The 23,747-nt window shown below is 47.2% G+C and overlaps 1 protein-coding gene across 12 annotated transcripts; it reads right to left on the reverse strand.

The window, feature by feature from the left end:
* Positions 1-7,967: 7,967 nt before the first annotated feature.
* On the reverse strand, positions 7,968-20,469 carry LOC120676000. 12 transcript variants are annotated; one of them, XR_005675637.1, is made up of 22 exons: positions 20,052-20,467; positions 19,748-19,934; positions 17,671-18,993; positions 17,413-17,589; positions 17,227-17,316; positions 14,343-14,597; positions 14,007-14,167; positions 13,748-13,924; positions 13,506-13,646; positions 13,327-13,418; positions 13,023-13,212; positions 11,507-11,647; positions 11,322-11,416; positions 11,188-11,241; positions 11,033-11,113; positions 10,799-10,914; positions 10,321-10,668; positions 9,665-10,228; positions 9,504-9,578; positions 9,343-9,423; positions 9,040-9,248; positions 7,968-8,963 (listed from the first exon to the last, which is right to left on the reverse strand). XR_005675637.1 is itself a non-coding variant. In XM_039957238.1 (22 exons), the coding sequence occupies exons 13-18, from the start codon at positions 11,365-11,367 to the stop codon at positions 9,696-9,698; spliced, it is 1,146 nt and encodes a 381-aa protein (XP_039813172.1). In that variant the 5' UTR covers positions 11,368-11,416; positions 11,507-11,647; positions 13,005-13,212; positions 13,327-13,418; positions 13,506-13,646; positions 13,748-13,924; positions 14,007-14,167; positions 14,343-14,597; positions 17,227-17,316; positions 17,413-17,589; positions 17,671-18,993; positions 19,748-19,934; positions 20,052-20,469; the 3' UTR covers positions 7,968-8,963; positions 9,040-9,248; positions 9,343-9,423; positions 9,504-9,578; positions 9,665-9,695. The 12 variants fall into 12 exon arrangements, 11 of the variants coding, with proteins under 11 accessions (XP_039813172.1, XP_039813158.1, XP_039813189.1 ...); XM_039957238.1 differs by having other exon boundaries at positions 10,831-10,914; positions 13,005-13,212; positions 20,052-20,469; XM_039957224.1 differs by having other exon boundaries at positions 10,831-10,914; positions 17,413-17,568; positions 20,052-20,468.
* Positions 20,470-23,747: the final 3,278 nt, after the last annotated feature.

The following is a 23,747-nucleotide window of genomic DNA, read 5'->3' on the forward strand; positions in this document are numbered from 1 at the left end:
TTGCAGCCCGAGTGGGTACAGGTGTACAACCCCTGCAGGGTGAAAACTATACGTATAGCCGCGTACTCTGTCATGTACAACTCTTGATCTGGCTGCACTTTCATAGAGTAGTGAACCCTCGTATTTCTACCTCCCTCTAGTCTACTTCCCCCTGTGGAGTCAGATGACGTGCAGGGAAAGGGAGTTTCCTGCACCGACCTGGGATGGGTGAGAGACATGATTATGGATATATATGTATATGCTTGCATAGGAAACCCCAGCCTATCCATTGGCTACCTTTTATACCTTTGCGTCCACCTAAAAGCTTTCATACGGATGATAATGTGAATCTATCCCGTCCTTGGGGATAGTTTGGCAAGATGCAGGATCCGAGCAGGAGTTCGACGCCAACGAATATGGATGGTACGATTGAAGCTTAGAAGTTCGTGCTACGCTCAAGTGCTGCCTGTGGTGATGGAGTTCAAGATGAAGGATGGCCCGAAGACTAGCTACCGCTACCGCTTTCTGTTTGTTCCAGTTAGCCCATTGGACTTGTAATAATAGATTCATACTGTAAATCCTTTGGATTTTGTAATAATTAAATCTATGTTTGAACCTCTTTTAAGTGAGTATGAACTGATTTACTGTCTAAAATGAGTTCTGTATGTGATAGCTACTGATTCAGGGACTATCACGATGATACAGGGATTCTTGTTCTCCTTTCGAAAACCCGGGTTGTTTCAGTTGGTATCAAAGCATACTTGACCGTAGCACGAGCCATAGGACTGGCCGATAGATCCAGGACACTCTGAACGACTCTTTATGCTTACTATACCTCCTTGAACCATTCATTACTACCTATGACTTATCTTTCCCTAAATCCTTGACTCATTCTCTTACCTACGCTGAAGAAGTTTCTTATGAAGCCTTTTTGGATCAGAAGGAAGTAAACTCGGTTGATTCCTGAGAGACCCTGAACTTTATAAAGTAGAGACTAACCTTTGAAGCAGTTACGAAGTAATTAGATAGAAAGGTGTTAGATCAGGAAAGTTTGACTGCTTGAGTGCTTGCATCTTAAATTGCATCTTGTTTGCCTCTTATGGTTCTTACCCTCGAGTGTAGGATATAGTTTTGAGCGTTTTCTTAGTGAGTGTCGAGTTAGCTCCTCGTCTATCCTTCGCAGAAGATGCCAGTTCGAAGATCCAGCCGCCTGATGGCACGTTCAGCAGAAGCCGCTCAAGAGGAAACTGCAGCCGTAACCCACGGACATGCCCAGGCATCTGTTCCACCCGCAGAGCAAGGCAGAGGCGCAGTCCGGACTGCCAGAGCTCCCAAAACTCCTGCGGGATAGGTGGTCGAAGGAGAAAACGAAGAAGAGGCCGAAGAGGAGATCAATGCTAACCCTACCCCGTCGCCGATGGACACAGATGAGAGCAATCGCCAGCAAGGAGCACCACTACCCCCAAGAGCCCACCGTAGCAGAAGCAATGGCATCTCAGACACAGTTACTTCAGCAGTTGGTGCAAATTGTTGCCCAGAATCAGGAAACACCCAAGGAAGGCCTACGAAAGAGGATCGAGAGCTTCCTCAAGCTAAAGCCACCTACCTTTGATCACTCAGATAACCCACTTGAAGCTGAGGATTGGTTGAGAGAAATCGAGAAGAAACTTGACCTAACTGCCTGCACCGATGAGGAGTGTGTTGCCCTAGCTACACACCAGTTGAAGGGAACAGCTAGAGATTGGTGGGATAGCTACTGTTATGCCCACGAGAATCCTGCACATATCTCTTGGAAGGAGCTCACTGAAGCCTTTCGTAAGTACCACATCCCCCGACAGCTGATCGTTCACAAAGCATAAGAGTTCCGTAATATGACTCAGGGAGTCATGAAAGTGCACGAGTATGCACGACACTTCACCAAGATGATGAGGTATGTACCCGACGAGACAGACACCGAAGAGAAGAAGCAGTTTTGGTTTCACCGAGTACTGAATTATGAGATCAGGATCATCATAGCTGGAGAAGAATACCCTTCACTTATGAGCATGGCGAACCGAGCAATAGCGGTTGAGAAAGAAGTAACCCTAGGGGCAGAACGCCTCAGGACTAAGAGAAGAAGAGCTTGTCACCAGTTGCACCTTAACATGTTGGGCCAGAACAGCCAAGTGCACCAAGAGAATGACTACCAGGATGACCAGAACAGACAACACATTGGTCATACTCTAGAACAACATACCGGGATGACACACACGGGAAAGAACAGTGCCCCAGAAGAGTTCATGATGAAGTGTCGAAGCTGTAGGCAACGAGGACACAAGAGAGCCGAGTGCCCTGGGAGAAAAGCACTTGGCAAGAAAAAGCCAGCCAAGAAAGTATGCAAGAAGGACAAACAACATGGCAAAAGAAGGAAGCCCATACACCAGGACTTAGGTGGGACCCCACCCAGAGTTAAAGACGCATCACCACTTCCGCACCAGAACAACCTCCAATCGAACTCCAGCAAGCCAAGCAAGAACCTCGAGAGAGACCACTACAACAGCCAGCAGCCAAGACTGGACAACACTACCGAATCTGCAACAATCATCTGCTTTGCCTGCAACAAGATGGTCCACAAGGCTTCCTACTGTCCAAAGAAGAAGAAGAAGAAGAACCGTACGCCTGGTCCAGCCTCAGGATCCGCAAGCAAATCTACTCGAGCTTCACACACCACCGACCGTTGGAGGCTCACCCACCTGACAGGAAGGGAAACAAGAGATGCACCCTACGCCATGGCCGGTGAGTTCTTGTCGAAGACCTCAAGCTTTAATATCGCTATCGTTCGACTTCAAAAAGTTTTTGTTCTTCGAAACTTTGGTAACCTCTTAATCTCGAGGACGAGATTCTTTTGAGGGAGGGAGTCTGTAACATCCCATAATTTTTACGGAATGTTATATATTCCAAAAATACGAGTTTTCAAAAACTTTTTGTGTGATTGTGTCATTAGATACAATAATATAAGGTTGTCTTCAAATTCTCGCTAAATTCCTAGAAAATAAAAGCTAGTGAAACATAAGGACCTTAATGCTAGTGTGATATATTTGGATTTATTTGGATCTAGTGAGTCTACCTTGTTTCAAAACCCATTTGAACATTTTTCTTTGCTTGGATGAATTTGTGTGGGAATTTATTTGAATATGGCCATTCAAATAAATTCTAAAAGCTAACCCTAACCTCTAACATCTAACTCCCCTAACCAGCCTGCTAACTATCCAACCCAAGCCCACCTAACCTCGGCCTACTAACCTTGCCTCAACCTGTTATCCTTCCTCGGCCCGTTTCCGCTCGAGCCCCGGCCTGCTCCATGCCCTTGGCTCGTTGTCCCGCGTGGCCCGATCCTAGCCCAACCTTTCCCTCCGGCCCGACAGCACTGCGTCAGCCCAATCCGCCCCACGCACGCGTACCGCGCAGCTTGGTCCCCAGCCCGCTGCCGCTGACGCCTTGACCCCACTCATCAGTCACCTTTTCCCCCTCTCCCCATTTCTTCTTCTCCCCAAAGCCGTCCACTCGCGCCGCTAACGCCATCGCGTTCCTATCCGCGCGTGGACGCAACCGCTTGGTCGTGGGGGTGGAGGACAAGCCCACGCTTGTCAGAACCTGTCGGCACACCTGTCCACGCCGCGCGCTCACTGCCGCTGGGGCCCGTCGGTGCTGCACCTCGCCTTTACCCGCATCGCCCGCGTTCCGCGCCGGCATCGCCTGCTCTGAGCCAGCTACAACCCCGCGCGCGCTCACGCCTGCCGCGCGCGCCTACCCTTGACCACCCGCGTCCGCTCGAGCCCGCGGAAAGCCACCGCGCGGAGCCGTCCGATGCCAACCGCGTGTCCCTGCCTCGTGCCCCGAGCTTGTCCGGCAATCCTTGGCATCCGTGCCGCCCCGAAGCCTCCAACCCTAGCCGCGCCACCTATAAGACCCCCCAATCGGCCATCCCCAAACCCTAAGCCTGGGGATTTCTTCCCTTTCCACCGCCGCCACTAGAGAAGGAGAAAGGGAAAGAAAGAAGTAGAGGAGGGAGAGGACGCCGCCACACCTGGAGCCTAGCAAGAAGAGGAAGGAGGAGAAGGACATTGCCGAGCCCAAGGAGGACCGCCGCCGTCGTACTTCGCCAAGCCTGCGCCCGAACGCCGACATCGGCGTTGCAGCTCGGCACAGCACTGCACCGTGCCTCCTCTGCCTCAGCTCGTCATGGCGCCATCTCCTTTCTCCCCCAATCCATTCGGTAGGTTCCCTCGCCACCAAACCCTCCGTTGCCCTCCTAAATGCTGTCGTGTGTAACACCGTAGAGGGACCCTAGGACCACGTAGCCGTCGTCGCCCTTCTCACACTGCCGTCATGCCTCGCAAGCCCGGAGCGCCGATGCTCCGCGTTCGCGACTCGGCCACGCCGCGGACCTGGCATGTCAGGATCCCGCGCGTGAGCGCACGCGCCCGACCTGCTGGCCGAGCCCAGGGTCATGCCCTGGCACGCTCAAGCCATGCCCCCTGCCCTCGCCACGCCACAGTTGCCACGGCCGCCGTCTCGACGTCGCGGCGTGGCGCACGCAAGCGCCTCTACGGCATTTCGCCGAGCGCCCTGCGTGCAATCACACCACATGCACACAGACCCGCCATGGCCTTTGCCATGGATGCACCTCGCTTCGCTTCGCTCCGCACGCACAACACCCTCACACACACGCACTCTACGCCACCAGGTGCCGCCTTCATCTGCTTCGTACAGACTTGACCGCTCCGCTTGCCATCGTGGCTGTGCACACGCTGCGCCCTCGCACGCACCCACGCCTTGCACCACCTTGTCGCTGAGCCCGCCGCCGTGCGGCACGGCCTCACCACCACGCTAGCGCCTCACGCACGCAAGCACCGCCGGAACCTCCGCCTGACCTGCCTCGCCGTGGCCGTGCTTGCCACGAACACGCCGCCATGTCGCCACACCGCCGCGGATCTGTGCCAGCCTCCTAGCCCCGCCGCCGTGCTGTCCTGCACCGTCGGCGTGCCGCATCGCCTCCCCACGGGCCCGCTGGACACAAACCCGGCCGCTCCCGTGCCACGCGCACCCCGGCCACACGCGCACACGCCTCGCCTTCGTCCTGCCCTGTCCTAACCGGAGCACGAACCCGCCGTTACCCCGTCGCTGTCGGACCTCGTTGCCGCCACCCTGGGCACCTAGCTCGCGTCGCGCCGCCATCGCCTGCCAAGTCCGCCGAGCCCAAAGCCGTCCAGCCCGGCCTCACCTTCGCTCCGGCACGCCGCCGCGGATCTAGCTCGCCGGTGACCCGCGACCTCGCCCTCGTGTTGTCTCTATTTCCGTCACCGCCTCGCCCTCGCCCCGCCATGGTGTCAGACCAGACCAACAGCCCTCCGTCCATGACCCCGCCTTGCCCCGGTCACCCATGTCTCGCCGTCGTCGCCGCCGCCGAGGAGCCCTCGCCATAACATCCCTGACCGAGCGCCCCTGCCAAGGTCCATTGGAGGAGACGAGTGAAGCAGAGATGAGGAGGACGCGCTGCCACGCGGGCCCGGCTCACCAGTGAAAGGAAGGAGAAGAAAAGGAAAGAAAAGAAGAGGAGAAGAAGAAGATGGGCCGCCGCTCTCCACCGGCCCAGTTCCCCGAGCCGAGCTGCAAGACATGGGCCGGGCCGATCCCCCAAGCCGGCCTGCTAAGCCGAGTTCCCGAGCCGGCCATTCTTTTGAGCCGTGGGCCAAGCCGAGTTAGTGGGCCGCCAAGCCGGCCTGATCGTCCTTTGAGCCCAGAAACCCTTTTCTTTTTCCCTTTTCTTTTGCTTTAACCCCTGCTGACACGCGGGACCCGCATGTCAGTGTCTCCTGTGAGACTGACTGGTGGGCCCCACTGACCGTGGACCCGCTGACCTGGACGTGGACCCATTGACCATTGACTTGGTCAATGTTGACCAAGTCAACACTGATGTGATAATGACGACAGCAGAGCCTGACCCCATGCTGACGTCAAGCATGACACGTGGCGCTCCCAGAGGCTGCCACGTGGCTGACTGTGTGTTTTTCTTGTTCCGAAAACCTTTATTTAATTCTAGAAATTGTTTTAAGCTTCAAAAATTCATAATAAATCAACCAGAGCTCCGAAAATTATGAAACTAGTTTCATAATTCTTCTAAAATTATGATCTATGCGTTAGAGTAGGTTTTGTTGTGATTTGGATCTTATTTGGATAGTTTCGTGCATTTCTTGCACTTTGGCCCTTATAGTAATTTGTAATTATGAATAGGTCCTGCTGCTGAAGAGAAGATCGTCGCCCTGGACGCCCAGAAGAACCAGGAGGACGTCCCGGACTACGAGAAGACCACGGAGGACTACGAAGAGCTGCCAAGTTCACACCCATCTTTGACTTGAATACCTATTAGGCATTGCTTGCTAGAATTGCTATTGCTTTACTTGTGTGTGTGTGTGTGTGTGTGTGTGTGTGATAAGCCTGCATGGCCTACTTATACCGTATTCCTTGCATCCCTATACCTTGATTGATTATTGGATGCTTTGGCTACTATGAGAGTGATTGGGTATGGGATTCCATGATATGATAGTCTTGGCATGCATGAGATCCACTTTGTGAGGAGCCAGAGATAGGGCTTTTAGCGGGGACAAACGACTGGCCGGGGATGTGTGGTGGGCACATCCTAAGGAGCACCTGTGGCGGGTGCGGGATGAGGAGGGGTGTACCTGTGTGGTTGCCCAAGGAGAGGCGATACCTGTTATGGGTGCCTTTGGCGGACCTTTGCGGAGGACTGCGCGAGAAGATGCTTGCCCCGGCAATATAGTTCGAGATAGTGCCCCGGCAATATATGTCAAACGTGCAAACCACTTACCCCCGTATGGGAAGGGGTTCCAGCCATTTCTAGTTGTGCGGTATCAGACTGTGGTTGTGTTTAAGGAGAGGGTAGGCCGAGCACGCCCATGGGAATTCGGGGTGCGTCGGGCCCGGTCGGGTGTTCCGACCCTAGTCTCTAGGAGAGGGTAGACCGCGCACGCCCAATTCGGGGTGCGTGGGCCCAGTCGGGTTCTCCGACCCTAGTCTCCGAGATTCTCGAAGCCATGGCCAAGCTAGAGATCCACAGGCCCGGAACATTCGTTGCGGCGAATGTATCCCACCTCGGGAATGCAGGATGGTACTGTCATGGTTAGGGAGTCATGGTTGTGGGCTGTGTCTCAGTTGGGTCGCTCCCGGCTTGCAGCCCGAGTGGGTACAGGTGTACAACCCCTGCAGGATGAAAACTATACGTATAGCCGCATACTCGGTTATGTACAACTCTTGATCTGGCTGCACTTTCATAGAGTAGTAAACCCCAGTATTTCTACCTCCCTCTAGTCTACTTCCCCCTGTGGAGTCAGATGAGGTGCAAGGAAAGGGAGTTTCCTGCACCGACCTGGGATGGGTGAAAGACATGATTATGGATATATATGTATATGCTTGCATAGGAAACCCCAGCCTATCCATTGGCTACTTTTTATACCTTTACATCCACTTAAAAGCTTACATACGGATGGTGACGTGAACCTATCCCGTCCTTGGGGATAGTTTGGCAAGATGCAAGATCCGAGCAGGAGTTCGACGCCAACGAAGATGGATGGTACGATTGAAGCTTAGAAGTTCATGCTACGCTCAAGTGCTGCCTGTGGTGATGGAGTTCAAGATGAAGGATGGCCCGAAGATTAGCTACCGCTACCGCTACCGCTTTCTGTTTGTTCCAGTTAGCCCAATGGGCTTGTAATAATAGATTCGTATTGTAAATCATTTGGATTTTGTAATAATTAAATCTATGTTTGAACCTCTTTTAAGTGAGTATGAATTGATTTACTGCCTGAAATGAGTTCTGTATGTGATAGCTACTGATACAGGGACTATCACGACGATACAGGGATTCGGGTTCTCCTTTAAGAAACCCGGGTCGTTTCAGCTGCACTACATCTTCAAGGTTATCACCATCATTAAAGGGAACCATGTGCATTCCAGAAAGATGTACTTGCATCTGTAAAACTGGTGGCGACATAGAGTACATCGGAAAACGATATAACTTGTAGATAGCTTCAATGGCGGTAATGCACCTTGCCTTTCTATATTGTTTTATCTCATTAATTACTACGGGGTCACTTTCATTTTTATTCTCAACTGCAAATGAGGCGCAATCAGTTCCCTTGTATACATACTTATACAAGTACTTAACTCCCTTGATGCTGGAACATACCTCAACATTGATATGGCAATTATACCTCATCAGATGTGTCGGATTATATGGCACAACCCATCTGTTATCCAACCATTTATTTCTGATAAACACTTTATGCCCATCTTCACGTCTTCTATATATAGGGTATGCATCTTTTCCTTGTTGTGTAGAGTCACAGAACTGACGAGGGTACTTGAAACGACATGCACCATCCGCCATACACACACATTTAGGATTGAGACTCCCACATGGACCATGCATCATGTGTTTACAAACAAGTCGATGCAGGGTAGGGTGCTTTTTTTATCTGGAAGCTCAGCAGATATGTATTTGTCATAGTCATCAGGACTACTTAGTTTAGCACTACTGTCCATGATCAATAAAAAATGCTCATGGGGTAAACCCCATTTCTGGAACTCTGTTACGTGTGCCCATGCTTTCACCTTTCCAAAATGGCCTTTGACAATTAGGAAGTCATGCAGATCAAGAAGCTTGGCATGATATACCCTGGCTACAATATCTGGTCTATCTTGAGGTGTTTGACCTGGCAGTAGCTGCTCTAATATTTCTGGCCAGTAGGGGTTGCATGTCATTGTGACAAAGTAATCTGGACGACCATAACGTGCCACTAAAGCCATTGCATCCATGAATCTGCAATTCACATCTCTATCACTGCCAGGAAAGTCCTTTGATAGTACCAACGTTTTCCAGTCCTCTGCCCACTGACCTCACCCGATGCAAGGGAGTCAAGAATTCCCTGTATTATCAAATAAGTATATTAACACATTTACATTATTTTATATGAGTATTGCAGATCATGGACCAATATTTACCTGATAAAGATCAGCTCTAATGATTTTCTGATGTTCAGGATTTGAGTACCAGTCCAAGCGCATGGATTCAATTTTGATATATATGTCAACAATCCACTGTTGAAAGAGCCGACCTCCATAGAAGAATATCACAAACACGCCTTCACGAACCTGCATCATGTAACAATAGTACTCACGTGCACTTACATGCAACCGTGATGATGATTTTCCTGATCACAGAAGAAATAACAAAAAATTACTAAACAACTTTAGCGGGCAATGTTTGTATATGTTGATCATAAAATTGAGTGGTACTGCACAAACCTCCATCAATGTCATCCCCGCTTCCATCATCGATGTCGCCATTTATATCTTCCTCATTGTTCTCCACACAGGCATCATGATCTGTATATATATATTAGTATGCAAAGTAATAAGAATATTTAACCTACATCTATATAAAACATAGAAACCAGCGCATATACCTTCCAACGCAACCTTAGGTCAATTCTTCAATGTTTTCTGTTTGTTGTTATGTTCCACACGTGGCTTACAAGCATCTACGATGTATGATAATAATTATTGTATGAGGAAATATTTATGATTTAAGAAGTAAAAATAAAAAATAACAATATACGATCCTTACCTGGCTTTGTACGTTTAGTATATTTCCTCTTCTACCTTGGAATACGAATAACTGGCTTCTCTTCTAGCAAAATCTTTTTATCTTCCCAACCAGTCTCAACATTAGGATAGAATACAGGATACGAAAGTGGATCATAACATCCATAATATGCTCTTATGAAATGTGCACGCCCAGAATTTGCATATATCATTATACTTCGATCAAATTTACGCTTCTCATCAGAACCCTCTTGCCATATAGCTGCAACTTGCTCCATTGTAGGAGCATTGTATCGTTGTTGGTCCACTGAAATGCTTGTATTCATCTCGATTTTGTACTCATCAATATTTTCAAGTTGACCGAGACTTCTGAATGTGTGCATGTAAGGATTATTCCGAAATATACCCAGTATATTCCTAATTAAATCAGCATCTAAATGGGGAGATCTCTTTGATCTGTGTGCAATGCTCTCATCTGTATCATAAAAATATAGTTGCATATGGCGAGGACCTTTGCCACCAGGCCTCAGTTGGTCTAGCTTATGATATATTTGCCCATGCACTTTGAAAGTATAAACACCTGTACCTGAAAGAGCCAGCGAGAATCTACTGTGTTATTCATATATGTATGAAACGAATAAATACACTTGTCAAGAATTCACAATTTAAGGTTAATACCAGCTGCAGTAGCTAGACGACGATCAACTGTGGCTCCAAAGCTGGTGAATGAGAAGTGTGAGTTGAAGTAACGAATATTCTGCCGGAAGTACAAAGCATCCTTGTCTGTTTGGCTTGTGAAAAGTCGTTGCAATTCATTAGGGACATCTGGTATGAAGATGTTAACCTTTCCCTGTCTGCAACAAAAACCAAGGCCTTCACCAGGAAATTTTATTGCACCGCAAAACTCACAATTGGGCACTTTTTGAAGTCTCTGGTGCTCTTTTGGAAGATCCTTATAAACACTATCGAATGGATCAAACAATGGTGCTGCAATATCTGCATCTCTGTTTGTCTTGTAGACAAATTCTGCATGCAGCAATGCACACCAAAAAAATAGTTGGATTATAAAATGTTCACATTTTTTAAGTTACTTTACTCTATTTTGACATAAAATAATATCTATAAATACAAATTAATACAATGAGAATAGGTATACCCTGGTTTCAAAAAAAAAAAGAATAGGTATACCCCTATCATGGAACACCCTAGCCTCATCATCATCATAAATATCTGTCATAACATCTTCGGTTTTTTCACAGTCCAAATCTTCCTCTGATGTAGTGAACCATGAAAATATTACCGAATGTAAGTACAGGTGCCCAATTGCATAACAGAAGTACTTATTCGATAATACAAATATCAACACATATCATATATGATGATCCATCACCTTCATTTTGATCATCTATGTCCTCTGGTTCCCATATCCCAGATTCAAAACGATTGTGATCCACATGTGCAGACATAGGACCTACATATGTTCTCAGCATTATTAGTATATAAATATCAATTAGGTTTTAACAAGATTCGTTAGAGGAATAATACCATTTGTATTTTGGAGTACCACTGACTGATCTGAACAATTAGCATGGCCATTCACTGCAGAAAATAAATATAAAGCATATTAGCATTGTTTTGGGTTTTTTCTGAGCTGAATAGATGTGCTGGTCATACTATACCTTGTAAAACCCCGTTTTTCTTTGCAACCGAGTGGCGTATCTGCATTTTTCTAGCTCCCGTTTAGAAGCTTCAGGTGTGTCATCAACATTAACATCTATAAATAAACATTATTAAAAAGTGAGGACCCATTTAGATGAATAAGTTGATCAGTAATGAGAAATAGTAATGAGAAATAATACTCCACCTTGTGTATGCATGTTCCTTCTTTTACGAGCCATGCCATCCCTGAAAATCTTATCTTGTTTCGAAATGTCTGATAATGTAGCATATCGTCTCCTCTCTCGCTCCCTCTTTCGCTCTTCAGGAGACGAGTCCTCGGTGCAACCTGCAATGATCATTTTTCACTACTCCAGCGCCCCTCATCACCGCCGGTTCAAAATGGCCATCACCGCCGGTTTTGAGGGGCGTTGGATTTAACTCGACAGTGATAAGGAGGGCCATCACCGCCGGTTCCACAACCGGCGGTGTTGAACCTGTCCCAAAACAAAAAAAAAAAACCCTCCTGCTGCTCGCTGCCCGCCGACGCAGAGAGGAGGTGGCGGTCCCCTGCTGCTCGCCGCCCGCCGCCGTAGAGAGGAGGCGGCGGCCCTCCTGCTGCTCGCTGCCCGCCACCGCAGAGAGGAGGCGCCGACCCTCCTGCTACTCCCAGCCCGTCGCCGCCCCACGAGCCCTCCTGCAGTGGACTCTCCTCGCCGCCGCCGCCCTGGGCCCGCTCCGTGCCGCCCCCGGACCCTGCTCCGTGCCGCTGCTGCGTGCTCGCCGCTTCCCTACCTGCAGGGGAAGAGAGGGGAGGCGAGGTTAGGGAAGGGGAAGGGTCGGCGGAGGCGCTCTGTGTGACGGGGGAGATGAATGGGGAACGGACGGAGCGAAGAATGGATGCAACGACGATCCGGCGGCGGGCGGCCAAATCCGGCCAGGTGGGAGCGGCGGCCGGGTGACCACAGCCAGATCTAGTGGCGGGCGGCCAAATCCGGCCAGGTAGGCGCGGCCTCCGGGCGCGCAGCTGCCGACGAGGGCTAGGGTGACGTGACCGGCGAAGCAAGGCAGGGTCCTCGCAGCGGCGGCCCACACCCACACCGAAGCTCGCCCAGCTGCGACGGGGCTGAGTCCTCAGGACAGCGGCCCGCGCCCGAGATGGCTCGCGCCGGTGGTGAAGCTCGCCCTCGCCGGAGCGCGCCGAGGTTGGGGCCCGTGCGCCGGAGCATGGCCTGGGCGCATCCAGTCGCTGACCATAGCGGGTCATGGGAGGAGGCGGAGCAGAAGGGCAGGCAGGCGAGCAGAGCAGAAGGGCAGGCAGGCGAGCAGAGCGGGCAAAGGAGTGGTAGGAGGGAGCGGAGGGGCGGGCTGGATGGCGAGAGAAGAAGAGAGGGAGCCTCGGGGGAGATGAGTGAAAGAGAGGTTTAGAGAAATTAAAATAGGTGGATAACACATCACCGCCGGGTCATATTACAACCCGGCGGTGATACTCTCGAGAGCATCACCGCCGGGTCGTATTACGAACCGGCGGTGATACGTTAGCATCACCGCCGGGTTCATTTGGAACCGGCGGTGATAGACTATCACCGCCGGTTCGAAACAAACCGGCAGTGATGATGCGTTTGCGATGATGTATTCTGTAGTAGTGTTTTGACAAAACTCCATCTAGAAGAAGAAAACTACTTTTGTTGCATAAACTCGTCTACCATGAAATAAGAAAGTACCAATATCACAAGAACTCCTATCAGGTATTGGTAGAGTGGCCAATGCTTTAGCTCGAGCCTTCCGAAGATGATAGTTTTCCCTTGCCTTTGCACGCTTCTTCTCCTTTTGTTCTTCTGTCAAGTCGGCTATTTTTTTTTGACTTATGGTTCATCTCATGTACGATCGGCACAACATCTGCAGAGTCTTGACCTATTGGTAATTTCAAAAAGCCATTGACATCATGACATGATGCCCCACATGCTAAATAAAAGAAATTCAAACACATCAAAGTTCAAAAAGACACCAAAAGTTCCATATATTAACCTGATGCTCTTGTATTTCCTATGGTAGAACTATCATATGTATGGAGCCAATCATCGTCATTAGCATAGGTAGGACCGTCCTCATTTACTAATCTTGTACACATACATTAAACACATATCATTATGATGTATATATATAATTTGAACTTTGTTATATACTTATCATATACATTAAATTACCGATAACACACAAACTTGAAATTGGCCGTGATGAAGTAATTCCAATCTCAGTGCTTTTAAACTGGTTCCCGGGTAATGTACTTGCTTCGATGATTTGTGTGACCCCATTAAACGGAATAGAGACCAAAGAACCATCTGTCCCTGCCAATCGATTCAAATCTTCATTTCAAGAATTATGATGTGCCATGAAAGTAAACCTTTTTCAAAATATGATAGAAACACCTTTCAAAATAATCTCATACCATCCAGGATTATTTCTTTTCCTTTAGTGGCCTTCCTACGCTGATAATTTTCTCTTTCCTTTGCACGCTTCTTCTCCTTCTCCTCCTCTGTCAAACTGGCATATTTTTCTCGTTTCTTTTGCCGTATTCGTTCTGCTGGGTCAATGTTTTCTTTGCCTTCAACACATACATAAATTACTATTTATAAATGTTAGACATATATTAGGTGAGTCTACAACATGGAAGGAAGGGATATAATAAAAATATATATATTGCTCACCAGAATCAACAAAGTTTGCCCTTGGTCTCTTACATCCAAGTGTTGTGTTCGTCGTATCATCAATTGGAACACGACAATCCATGAGGATACAAAAACCAAACCTCGAAGTGATTACCTAAATGTTGGCTACAAATTATTTGACTTCTTTCCCACGTTGCAGGCTGCAGGCAACCATATTATTTTCAATATGACCATGCATGCATATACTTTATTTAGACATATAACCACGAGATGCATATGAGCACCATATTCTGGGGTTGACCGAGGTACAATGCAGTTCATCTACTTCGCAAAAGCAGTATTTAATTGATCTATGATGATCAAAGAATGCATTACCTTTGAAATGGCAGCGATGGTGATCCGGCCGCTGGCCAAGTGCTTCACGTAGAATCGGGCTACCTTTCAATCAAGGCGGAGGTCGCGGTGGCGAGGACGCCCTCCGAGGCAACGCGGCTGATGTCGGACTGGCTGCCACGTAGTGCTGGAGGGCGTCGTTGATGTCGCGATGAGCCGATGATGCTGCTCGCTGTTCTGTCCGTGGGGTGTTGGTCGAAGCAAGCAGGCCCTAGCAGTCCATTGCCGCTCGTAGTCCTAGGTCAAGCAGCGCATGGGATTGGGACTAATCACCGTGCATGAAAGAGAGAGGAAAGCGATGCAAAATGGCGAAATTGGAAAGAATCAATCACGTAGGAGTAGAAGGTAGGAAAGAACGTATGTTATGCTAATAGGATACTAATTATATTCCAGTGCATGAAAGAAGCAAGGCAAGAAGTATCAACGCTAAATCAACGCATAGCCTGGCAAGGGACATGTGGAGGAAGATAAGAAGGTGTTACTTTTAGCAAGTGAATGAACGTGGGTACGCTGCCGGCGGGTAGAAACTGCTATGGTGAAAAAAGTAGAAGCAAAAGGGCAGAAGTATTTTAGAAAGTGCTATTTTCTTCAACACCTCAAAACTTTCTCCTCATCCAAGATGCGCAGTGGGTCCATTGTGAGAGGTCATAAGGGGGAATTATCTAGGTGAGAGATGTTTTCACTTGTTTAGGTTCTTTATAATTCCAATCTCAGTGCTTTTAAACTGGTTCCCAGGTAATGTACTTGCTTCGATGATTTGTGTGACCCCATTAAACGGAGTAGAGACCAAAGAACCATCTGTGCCTGCCAATCGATTCAAATCTTCATTTCAAGAATTATGATGCCTTGCAAGTGGGCGATTATAGGCCCATCAGTTTATCACACAGTGTAACAAACTCATCTCTAAGTTGATGGCCACAAGGTTGTCAACTGAGTTGGATACTCTAGTCTCAAGGTCACAACAAACGAAGAAGCATCCAAGACAATTTCCTCTACACACAGAACCTGCTCAAGGAGTTACACAGAGCAAAGAAGCCAACATTGTTTCTGAAACTAGACATAGCTAAAGCATTTGATACAGTTCGTTGGGATTATCTACAGGAGGTGATGCAACAAATGGGCTTTGGCTCAAGGTGGAGATCATGGGTAACAACACTGTTGGGGACAGCAACATCTTCAGTTCTGCTGAATGGCTCGAGGGGGAAATGGTTCAAACATAAAACTGGGCTCAGGCAGGGAGATCCATTATCTCCAATGCTTTTCATTTTAGCTATGGAGCCTTTACAACTAATGTTAAAAAGAGCTACCGCCGAAGGATTACTATCACTGATCTGCAACAGAAATGCAAGGATAAGAATCAGCTTATATGCAGATGATGCTGCAATTTTCCTTAACCCAATTACTGAAGAGGTTCAGGTGGTAGAAAATATATTGAGAGCTTTTGGTTGTGCTTCAGGGCTGGTCACTAACACTGACAAAAGTGCAGTATACCCGGTTTGTTGTGATGGCATGAATTTACAACATGTCATGGAAGCTTTTCAGTGCCAGGTTAAGGAGTTCCCGTGCAGTTATCTTGGACTTCCTCTCCATGTCAGACAGCTCAAAAGAGTGGACATTCAACCACTCATAGACAAAGTAGGTGCCAAACTGACGACTTGGAAAGGGAAGCTACTGAATAAAGCAGGAAGACTGAAGCTCACCAACTCGGTACTAACATCAGTACCGACATACTTAATAACTGTTTTCAAGCTTCAAAAGTGGGCCATCAAGAAAATTGATAAGTTTAGAAGGAATTTCCTTTGGAAAGGAATGGCTGAGGCCAATGGAGGAAATTGCCTAGTACAATGGCGAAAGGCAATGAGACCAAAACATTTTGGAGGTCTGGGAATCTTGGATTTGGACTTGTTCAGTCGAGCTTTGCGTTTGAGGTGGTTATGGTTCCAGTGGGTGTCACCGGAGAGACCATGGGTAGGCACTGAACCGCCGGTGGATGCAATTGACAAGCAGTTATTCAGAGTAAGCACAATAGTCACGGTGGGAAATGGGTTAAAGGCTGGATTCTGGCAATCGTCATGGATGAATGGACAAGCACCTATGGATGTCTTTCCAGACTTGTTTCGGCTAGTGTGGAGGAAAAATAAAACTGTAAGCGAGGAAATTCACCAGCAAAACTGGACACGAGGATTATGGAGGATGCAGACAGTGGAAGAAATGGCAAGCTTTGTGCAGTTGTGGGACTTTGTGCAGTCAGTGCAACTTACAGATGAACCAGATACTATTGCCTGGAGATGGACAGCGGACGGGATGTACACGGCAAGGTCTGCTTACAATGCACAGTTCGTAGGATCATACAGCTTGTTCAAAGGAGATTATATTTGGAAGGCAGAAACGGAAGGAAAGCACAAGTTTTTTGCATGGCTTCTTGTCCAAAGCAAGATACTAACTGCAGATAAACTCTTGGCTCGGCAATGGCCCTGCAACCCAGTATGCTCTTTGTGCAACCAGGAGCAGGAAACAGCATCACATCTCATACTGCACTGCCAGTTTGCGCAACAAGTGTGGAGCACAGTGGCCGCGTGGACACAAAACTTAGTAAAGATACCACAATCAGGCCTGCAGATCTTAGATTGGTGGGAAAAGGAGCTTGCTAACCTGCCTAACAAGACAAGAAAGCTGAAGGCCGCAATGATGATTTACACAGCCTGGAACATTTGGAAGGAGCAGAACCGTAGGGTTTTCAATCAACAGTTTGGATTGCCAATCACGGTCATACAGGAGATCAAGGGAGAAATCAGTGACAGAAGATTGGCATGTGGTGGCCCTGAGTTATCGTTCATTAATAATGTTTAACTTTGGTTGCTTTTACCTTGAGTTTGAGGACTTAGTTAATTCTGTAATATCTCTTTTTTAAGAACTTTGAACTGCTTCCCCTTTCTTAAATGATATAGCAGAGCTCCTGCATTTTATTCAAAAAAAAAAAGAATTATGATGTGCCATGAAAGTAGACCTTTTTCAAAATATGATAGAAACACCTTTCAAAATAACCTCATACCATCCGGGATTATTTCTTTTCCTTTAGTGGCCTTCCTACGCTGATAATTTTCTCTTGCCTTTGCACGCTTCTTCTCCTTCTCCTCCTCTGTCAAACTGGCATATTTTTCTCTTTTCTTTTGCCGTATTCGTTCTGCTGGGTCAATGTTTTCTTTGCCTTCAACACATACATAAATTACTATTTATAAATGTTAGACATATATTAGGTGAGTCTACAACATGGAAGGAAGGGATATGATAAAAAATATATATTGCTCACCAGAATCAACAAAGTTTGCCCTTGTGGGTCCATTGTGAGAGGTAAGGGGGAATTGTCTAGGGAATTATCTAATTGGGAATTGTTTCCTTTTGAACTTGAAAGGAAGTGTAATGTCCTCCGATGGGCATAGCGGTATCCTAGGAATGAAAATCCTTTTCCCAGCATGTTGACCATTGACAATCTCAGCATCAATTGCATTATCGTCGAAACCTTTCACCACCAAACGAGTACAATTACACAGACCGTTGTGAGGGTCAAGATTTCACAGGAGAATAACCGGACAATTTTTTTTTATCCTCAGCTCGTGAGGCGGTAGCCCATTTGGTGTGATTGAGTTGAGAAAATCCAGAGGATAATTATTGTTTGAGTCATCATCAACAGAGTCATGGCTGTAGAACACCTTTTCTTTGCCAGAAAATATATCAATCATCCTAGCATTTAGTCCATCAACATGCTCATTCCTTGTTGACAAAATAGCACGTTCACGCATATAAGATGCAGATGTCCAATTTTTTTTCCAAATCAGGGAACACATGCTCTATGAGAGTGTCAATCGAATTCTCTGATTCATACTCTATAACAATTTCATCTGGCAGCTGCATGTAATCATTTGTATATGTTACCTCAGTCCCATTTTCAATCCTAAGCAAAAAATCAGAATACCACGCATCGCCTTGCGCTCTCATGTTCTACTGAAGTTGTACTTTATGCACCTTCTCCCATATGTATGACCGCTGAAGCGTGGCATCGGTAATTTGTGCCCTAGTGCCACGAGGCACAACTGGAAGGACTTGTCTAAAATTCCCTCCAAATACCATTACCTTACCACCAAAAGGTTGATTGCATTCCATTATGTCCTGCAAAGATCTATCTAGAGTTTCCACTGCTTGTCTTCGTGTCATGGCCACTTCATCCCATATAATCAGTGATGATGTGCGCAACAATGCAGCGGTTCCGCTCTGTTTTGTGAAGTTACAAATGGAGTTTTCACAAAGCTTTATTGGGATTTTGAATCTAGAGTGTGCAGTACGACCACCCAGCATAATAGAGGCTGCAATTCCAGATGTCGCAGTAGCAACGGCAATAATACCCATCGATCGAACTTTTGCCAGCAATGCCCTATAAAGGTAGGTCTTACCAGTTCCACCAGGGCCATCAACAAAAAAAAGACATTTCCTTTATGGTTGAGCACATGATCTAGAATCTCATTATACTCGGCCATTTGTTCGGCATTCAATGTGTCAATGAGTTTCAAATCCTCTTTTTGAAAGCCAATATTCCTTTCCTCGGTGAGTTCTCTGTAGTAGTCTCTAGATGTCTCATCTGTAAATTTGTAAAATAAAAAAGATATAAATTATTGAAGCTCTTATTAGTTGAATGCATGTTACTGCTGTGAAATATAATTTATATAGTGAAAATAACAAAAACCAAGTATATTATACTAAAAATAATTCAGACATAATTTTTTGAAGACAAATGTAAATAATTTGCAGCTGAAACATCCAATTCTGGGAATCCATAGTTTTTGATATCTTTGCCCATTGATCGTACAATATCGGCTATATCCCTAAGCACAAGTTGAACCACAATTGGAGTGTTACCATGATTCCGTACATAATCATCAGCCATATCTTCAAAATGCTTATCCCACAAAGCTCTAATATTTGTGCATTCACAAAATACAATAATAATTGCAAACATTCTTCTCAAAGCACAAGGCATTTTACATGTTGAAGCCTCGGTGAGAGCGTCATCCAATGAACTTTCTGTCTCGACGTGAGCCCTTGATGCCCTTCTGTAAGGACAACCAAACTACAATGCTGCGCTACTGATAAATCTGAATTTAATTCAGAACAGAAGCAGGTGAAGAACATCTGAAATTCTACAACTACAATAGGGACTGAACCGCATCTTCTTTGTATTGAGAGGGCCATTCTAATAGGCAACCAAACTCTGAACTTGTAAACCAGTTTTGTTCAGTCTTTGTTTTTTTCAAAAATTGAATGAAACATAGTATTGCCGGAGAGGCCAAGACTAACAATAGGCACACACATAATCTGGAAAAACTGGTTCGTACCTTGTGTGCAGTACGTAGTTAAGAAGCTGAAACAGCAGGGTGTTGGTGCAGGAAATCTCAGTGCTACTGGTGACGGCAAAGGTGCGGCACGAGAGGACACAAAGCCGACAACTTCGTGACTTCGTCTACGGCGAGGAACGTCTCGGCGACAACACGTTGGAGATGACCCAGCAATTTTCAGATATCTCTGCAAAAAGGATACTCCAGCTATTTACATACAGAAACAAGAACGCAACTTGAATATGAGTCGGAACAAAAATGCAACTTTGACTCGGAGTCGGCCAAGACTTTGATTCAGACGTACCGGAGATTCGCTTTTTATTCGGATACGAGGCTACGGGGCACCGCCTCCACTCCCAGTCGTTCGCTTCCGATTCGAATAGGAGGCAACAGGGGGCGCTAGCGTGGGGGAAGGCGTTGAATGGACGAGCAGCCACCAAGAGGAAGGGGAGGCCGAAACCATGGCGCCGCCGCTGATTGCCGATGATGCAGCTCCCACCCCGGCCTCCACCGGTTCCCGCCGCTCATAGCTCACGCCGCCCCCAGACCCCACCGCAACCAGTCCCGTCCGCCGGCCCAAGGCGCAACACCCCGCCTCCATCCGCAGCTCCAAGATGCCCTGCCGCATCCGCAGGAGGACGTGCGGCGGGGAACGCCAAAGGCGCGGGCGTGCAGATGGGAACACGATTAGGGAGGGTCGAGCGAGCGGAGGGGAACGTCGATTAGGGAGGGTCAGGCGTGCCGAGGGGAACACGATTAGGGAGGGTCCACATGTCTGAGAAGAGACGATCGGGTCCACCGTTCAGTGAGTAAAAACGGACCAAAGTCAATTGTACCATAGAAACGGTCCGCTTTTTATTTTTTTTCTTTTTTGGAAAAAGGAACTTTATTAATTTCAAAAAATATACATCGAGTTGATACATCGTCTTGAAATATTTGCAGCCTCTGCCAGAACAACACACATCCTAAAAGAGCTTGATAAAATACCTGACACTCTAATAGCCGCCAATCCTAAGACTAAACCGCCACCCATATGCTCGGGCAAAAAAAATCTTGGCCACCTGAGCCAAAAAAAGAGATGCCTCCACAAGTACCTCCTGGGAAGAAGGCCGCTGAAGAATAGCCCACGTGCGGAGCCAATGCGTAGTTGAGAAAACAACATGAAAAAAGAAAGATTGTTTGTTATCAAACACCACACCATTTCTGCAGAGCCAAACAGACCAACACAAAGTTGTCGCGCCCACAAGTATAAGTGGTTTGAAGTTTTTAGGTACTCTATTTAGCCGGCTCCCAAACATATTAGCCATATTACGCGGTTTGGGTATGCCCCATGCCGCATAGACCGAGACCCATACCATTCGCATAAAACGGCAGTCAAAAAACAGATGTTGCATTGTTTCATTTTCATGACAGAAGCAACATTGTTGATTGCCGTGCCAGTTTCGCTTTGCTAAATTGTCTTTGGTAAGGATAACTCATGCCTGAGGTACTAGAGAAAAATCTTAATCTTGAGTGGGGCTCTCAATTTTCAGAATTTTTTTAATTATTGTTCGGTCTGTTTTGATAGATTAAGCCCAGATAATGTGATTTAACCGAAAATACACATGTCTGGTCTAATCTCCATTTGAATTCGTCTCTGTCATGGCTTAACATAATATTGCCAAGACGTGAAGCCAGGTTGTTTCACTTTGCCAATTTGCTACCAATGAGATCTCGACGCCAGGTTAAGTTTGGGATCCGTGGACTTAGTACCTCAGCCATCGTAGCCTATTTTTCCGGACAATGTTATAAAGTTGTGGATACTGGACGCGTAGAGGGCTGTTGCCTAACCATGCATCCTCCCAGAATCTAATTTGTGACCCATCCTTTATAATGAAAGTTTCGAATCATCGAAAATCTGTTTTTGCTTTCATGAGGCTTGCCTAGAAATTTGAATCCCCACTTTTTCATTGAACTTGAACCAGTGGTTTAGTCCCTAGATATTTATTGCGTAGGATCTCCTGCCATGTACCGTCTGTTGTTAGCAGGCGGTACAGCCACATGCTGAGCAAAGCTATATTTTTTAATTCTAGGTTGTGGATCCCTAGTCCCTCTTGATCCTTCGGTTGACACAGGATGTCCCACTTCGCTAGTCTATATTTTCTCTTGTGTTCATCACTCTGCCAAAAAGAATCTAGAACGAAAGTAGTCCAACTTTTTCCAAACCCCCTTCGGGATTTCAAAGAAAGACATCATCTACATGGGTTGACTGCTAAGAACTGAATTGATTAGCGTCAAACGTCCTCCAGTTGAAAGATTTATACCTTTCCAACTACTAAGGCATTGTTCAATGCGTTTCTAGATTCTCGTCCAATCGTTATTTGACAGCCTCCTAAAATGGATCGGGATGCCTAAATAGCGGATTGGGAAAGTGACTGGATTGCATCCAAACAGTCCCACTCAAAGTTTTTCGCGTCTCCAAAGCAAAAGATTTCACTCTTATGGAAATTTATTTTTAACCCCGATAGCTATTCGAACACACAAAGAATGGTCTTCATGTTGTGCGCTGTTGTGATCCATAAAAAGAATCGTATCATGTGGTCCGCTTTTTATAAGTAGGTAAAGATATGTCCCGAAGAAGTCCCTACTAGCATAGACGCAAGTGTGTGTCGCAGGTGATTTGATAGTGTATTTAAGTCATTTTATTAATGAGCCCAGCAAGGAATTTAGCTTGTCAATTCTCGAGCCGTTCGCAAGCTAAATGAGTTGATAAAACACAAGTTAGCAGTCCACAATAGCCAATGAGTGGAGTGGTAACGCTTAGTTTTTCTCGAGGCCATCTTGTTTGACGAAACCTAATTTTCGCGCCCTTTCCCCCACACCACAACTCATATCAGAAATTTGCATCGGCCGCTGCTGCTCCCTCTGATAGCGTTGTCAAAGAGGGTTGTGGTAGAGGTGGCAACCTCATACCCTGCTCCACGTTGGGACTAAGGAGCTCATTAATTCGTCCCTCACTGCGGGCTATAGATGCTGCACTGTTGAATACTCAATTCTTGTGCTCAGCCTTTTCGGTTAGTTGGTTAGCATGCGCACGGCTGGTTGTTAGGCGGTGCGTGTTTTGAGCTCTGACTCGCGCTGTGTTCGCGAGGGAGCGCGTTGTGCGGCACGAACTAGGCGTCTGGGGTGGCATTCGTCGATGATGGCCGTGCCGCGCATGTCGGAGGCCACGCTCCCGACTTAGTTGTAATCTTTCCTTTATATGCAAATCAAGGAGTCCTGAAAACACTGCCGCAATGCAGCACAAACAAGACTGTGCTTGTGTTCATCCAGTTCTAGTTCGCGTGAGTTTGTGTGTGTGCGTTCTTGAGTTCGCCGGCATCGCGGGCGGCGACATTTCTCCGGCGATATCTAACATGCACGAGCAGATGTATCAGCTCTCTGTGCATCGTGGTCACCTAGTGCCACATCACGGACGTCAGCACCTCCTATCTTTCTGATAATCTAATCCAATTTCTCCTCCGTTTTATTTTCCAATACAATTTCTCTGTTCTCAGCAACAGCACACAGACCCTGCCGAGTACGCCCAGCAACCTCTCGAGGGAGCGCACGACGAGGGTATCCCGGCCGGTGCCACATCTACATCCAGGTGGCGTGTTACATCTACATCCTGTCTGGAAGGGAACATGGATCGGAAGATTCGCAGCGATGCGTACAACTCAACACAAACAAATCGCCTGTTCCGTTGGACAGGATGGGCTGGACAGAGCCGGCTGGACAGAGCGAGACGTGAAAGGCGGCTGGAGCTGGTTTGCTTTCAAGCCCAGCCGGTTCTGAACAGCCGAACGGGTCGAAAGCTACTTGGAGCTGGAGGCCTTGGCACGCATACCTTAGGCTCGCGTGTTGGGGTAGCTAGGTTTTCTTCGACTGCTCTGTCCTGTGTACGCTGGCCTGCTCAGCTCGTTTAGCTCGCGAGCTGGCTTGAGCTTACTCATTATCTTAACAAGCTAAAATGGCTTGG

The sequence above is a fragment of the Panicum virgatum genome, chromosome 2K (assembly GCF_016808335.1).
Source record: "Panicum virgatum strain AP13 chromosome 2K, P.virgatum_v5, whole genome shotgun sequence".
Classification (NCBI taxonomy): domain Eukaryota; kingdom Viridiplantae; phylum Streptophyta; class Magnoliopsida; order Poales; family Poaceae; genus Panicum; species Panicum virgatum.

What these genes read in the sequence shown, in the direction of transcription:
- LOC120676000 (XM_039957238.1), bottom strand. Translation starts at nt 11,367, where the DNA reads ATGCAGATACGCCACTCGGTTGCAAAGAAAAACGGGGTTTTACAAG. An exon ending in TAGGGTGTTCCATGATAGGG is followed by an intron (nt 10,669 to 10,830) that starts GTATACCTATTC and finishes TGCTGCATGCAG; the next exon opens with AATTTGTCTACAAGACAAAC. An exon ending in TCGTCTAGCTACTGCAGCTG is followed by an intron (nt 10,229 to 10,320) that starts GTATTAACCTTA and finishes TGGCTCTTTCAG; the next exon opens with GTACAGGTGTTTATACTTTC.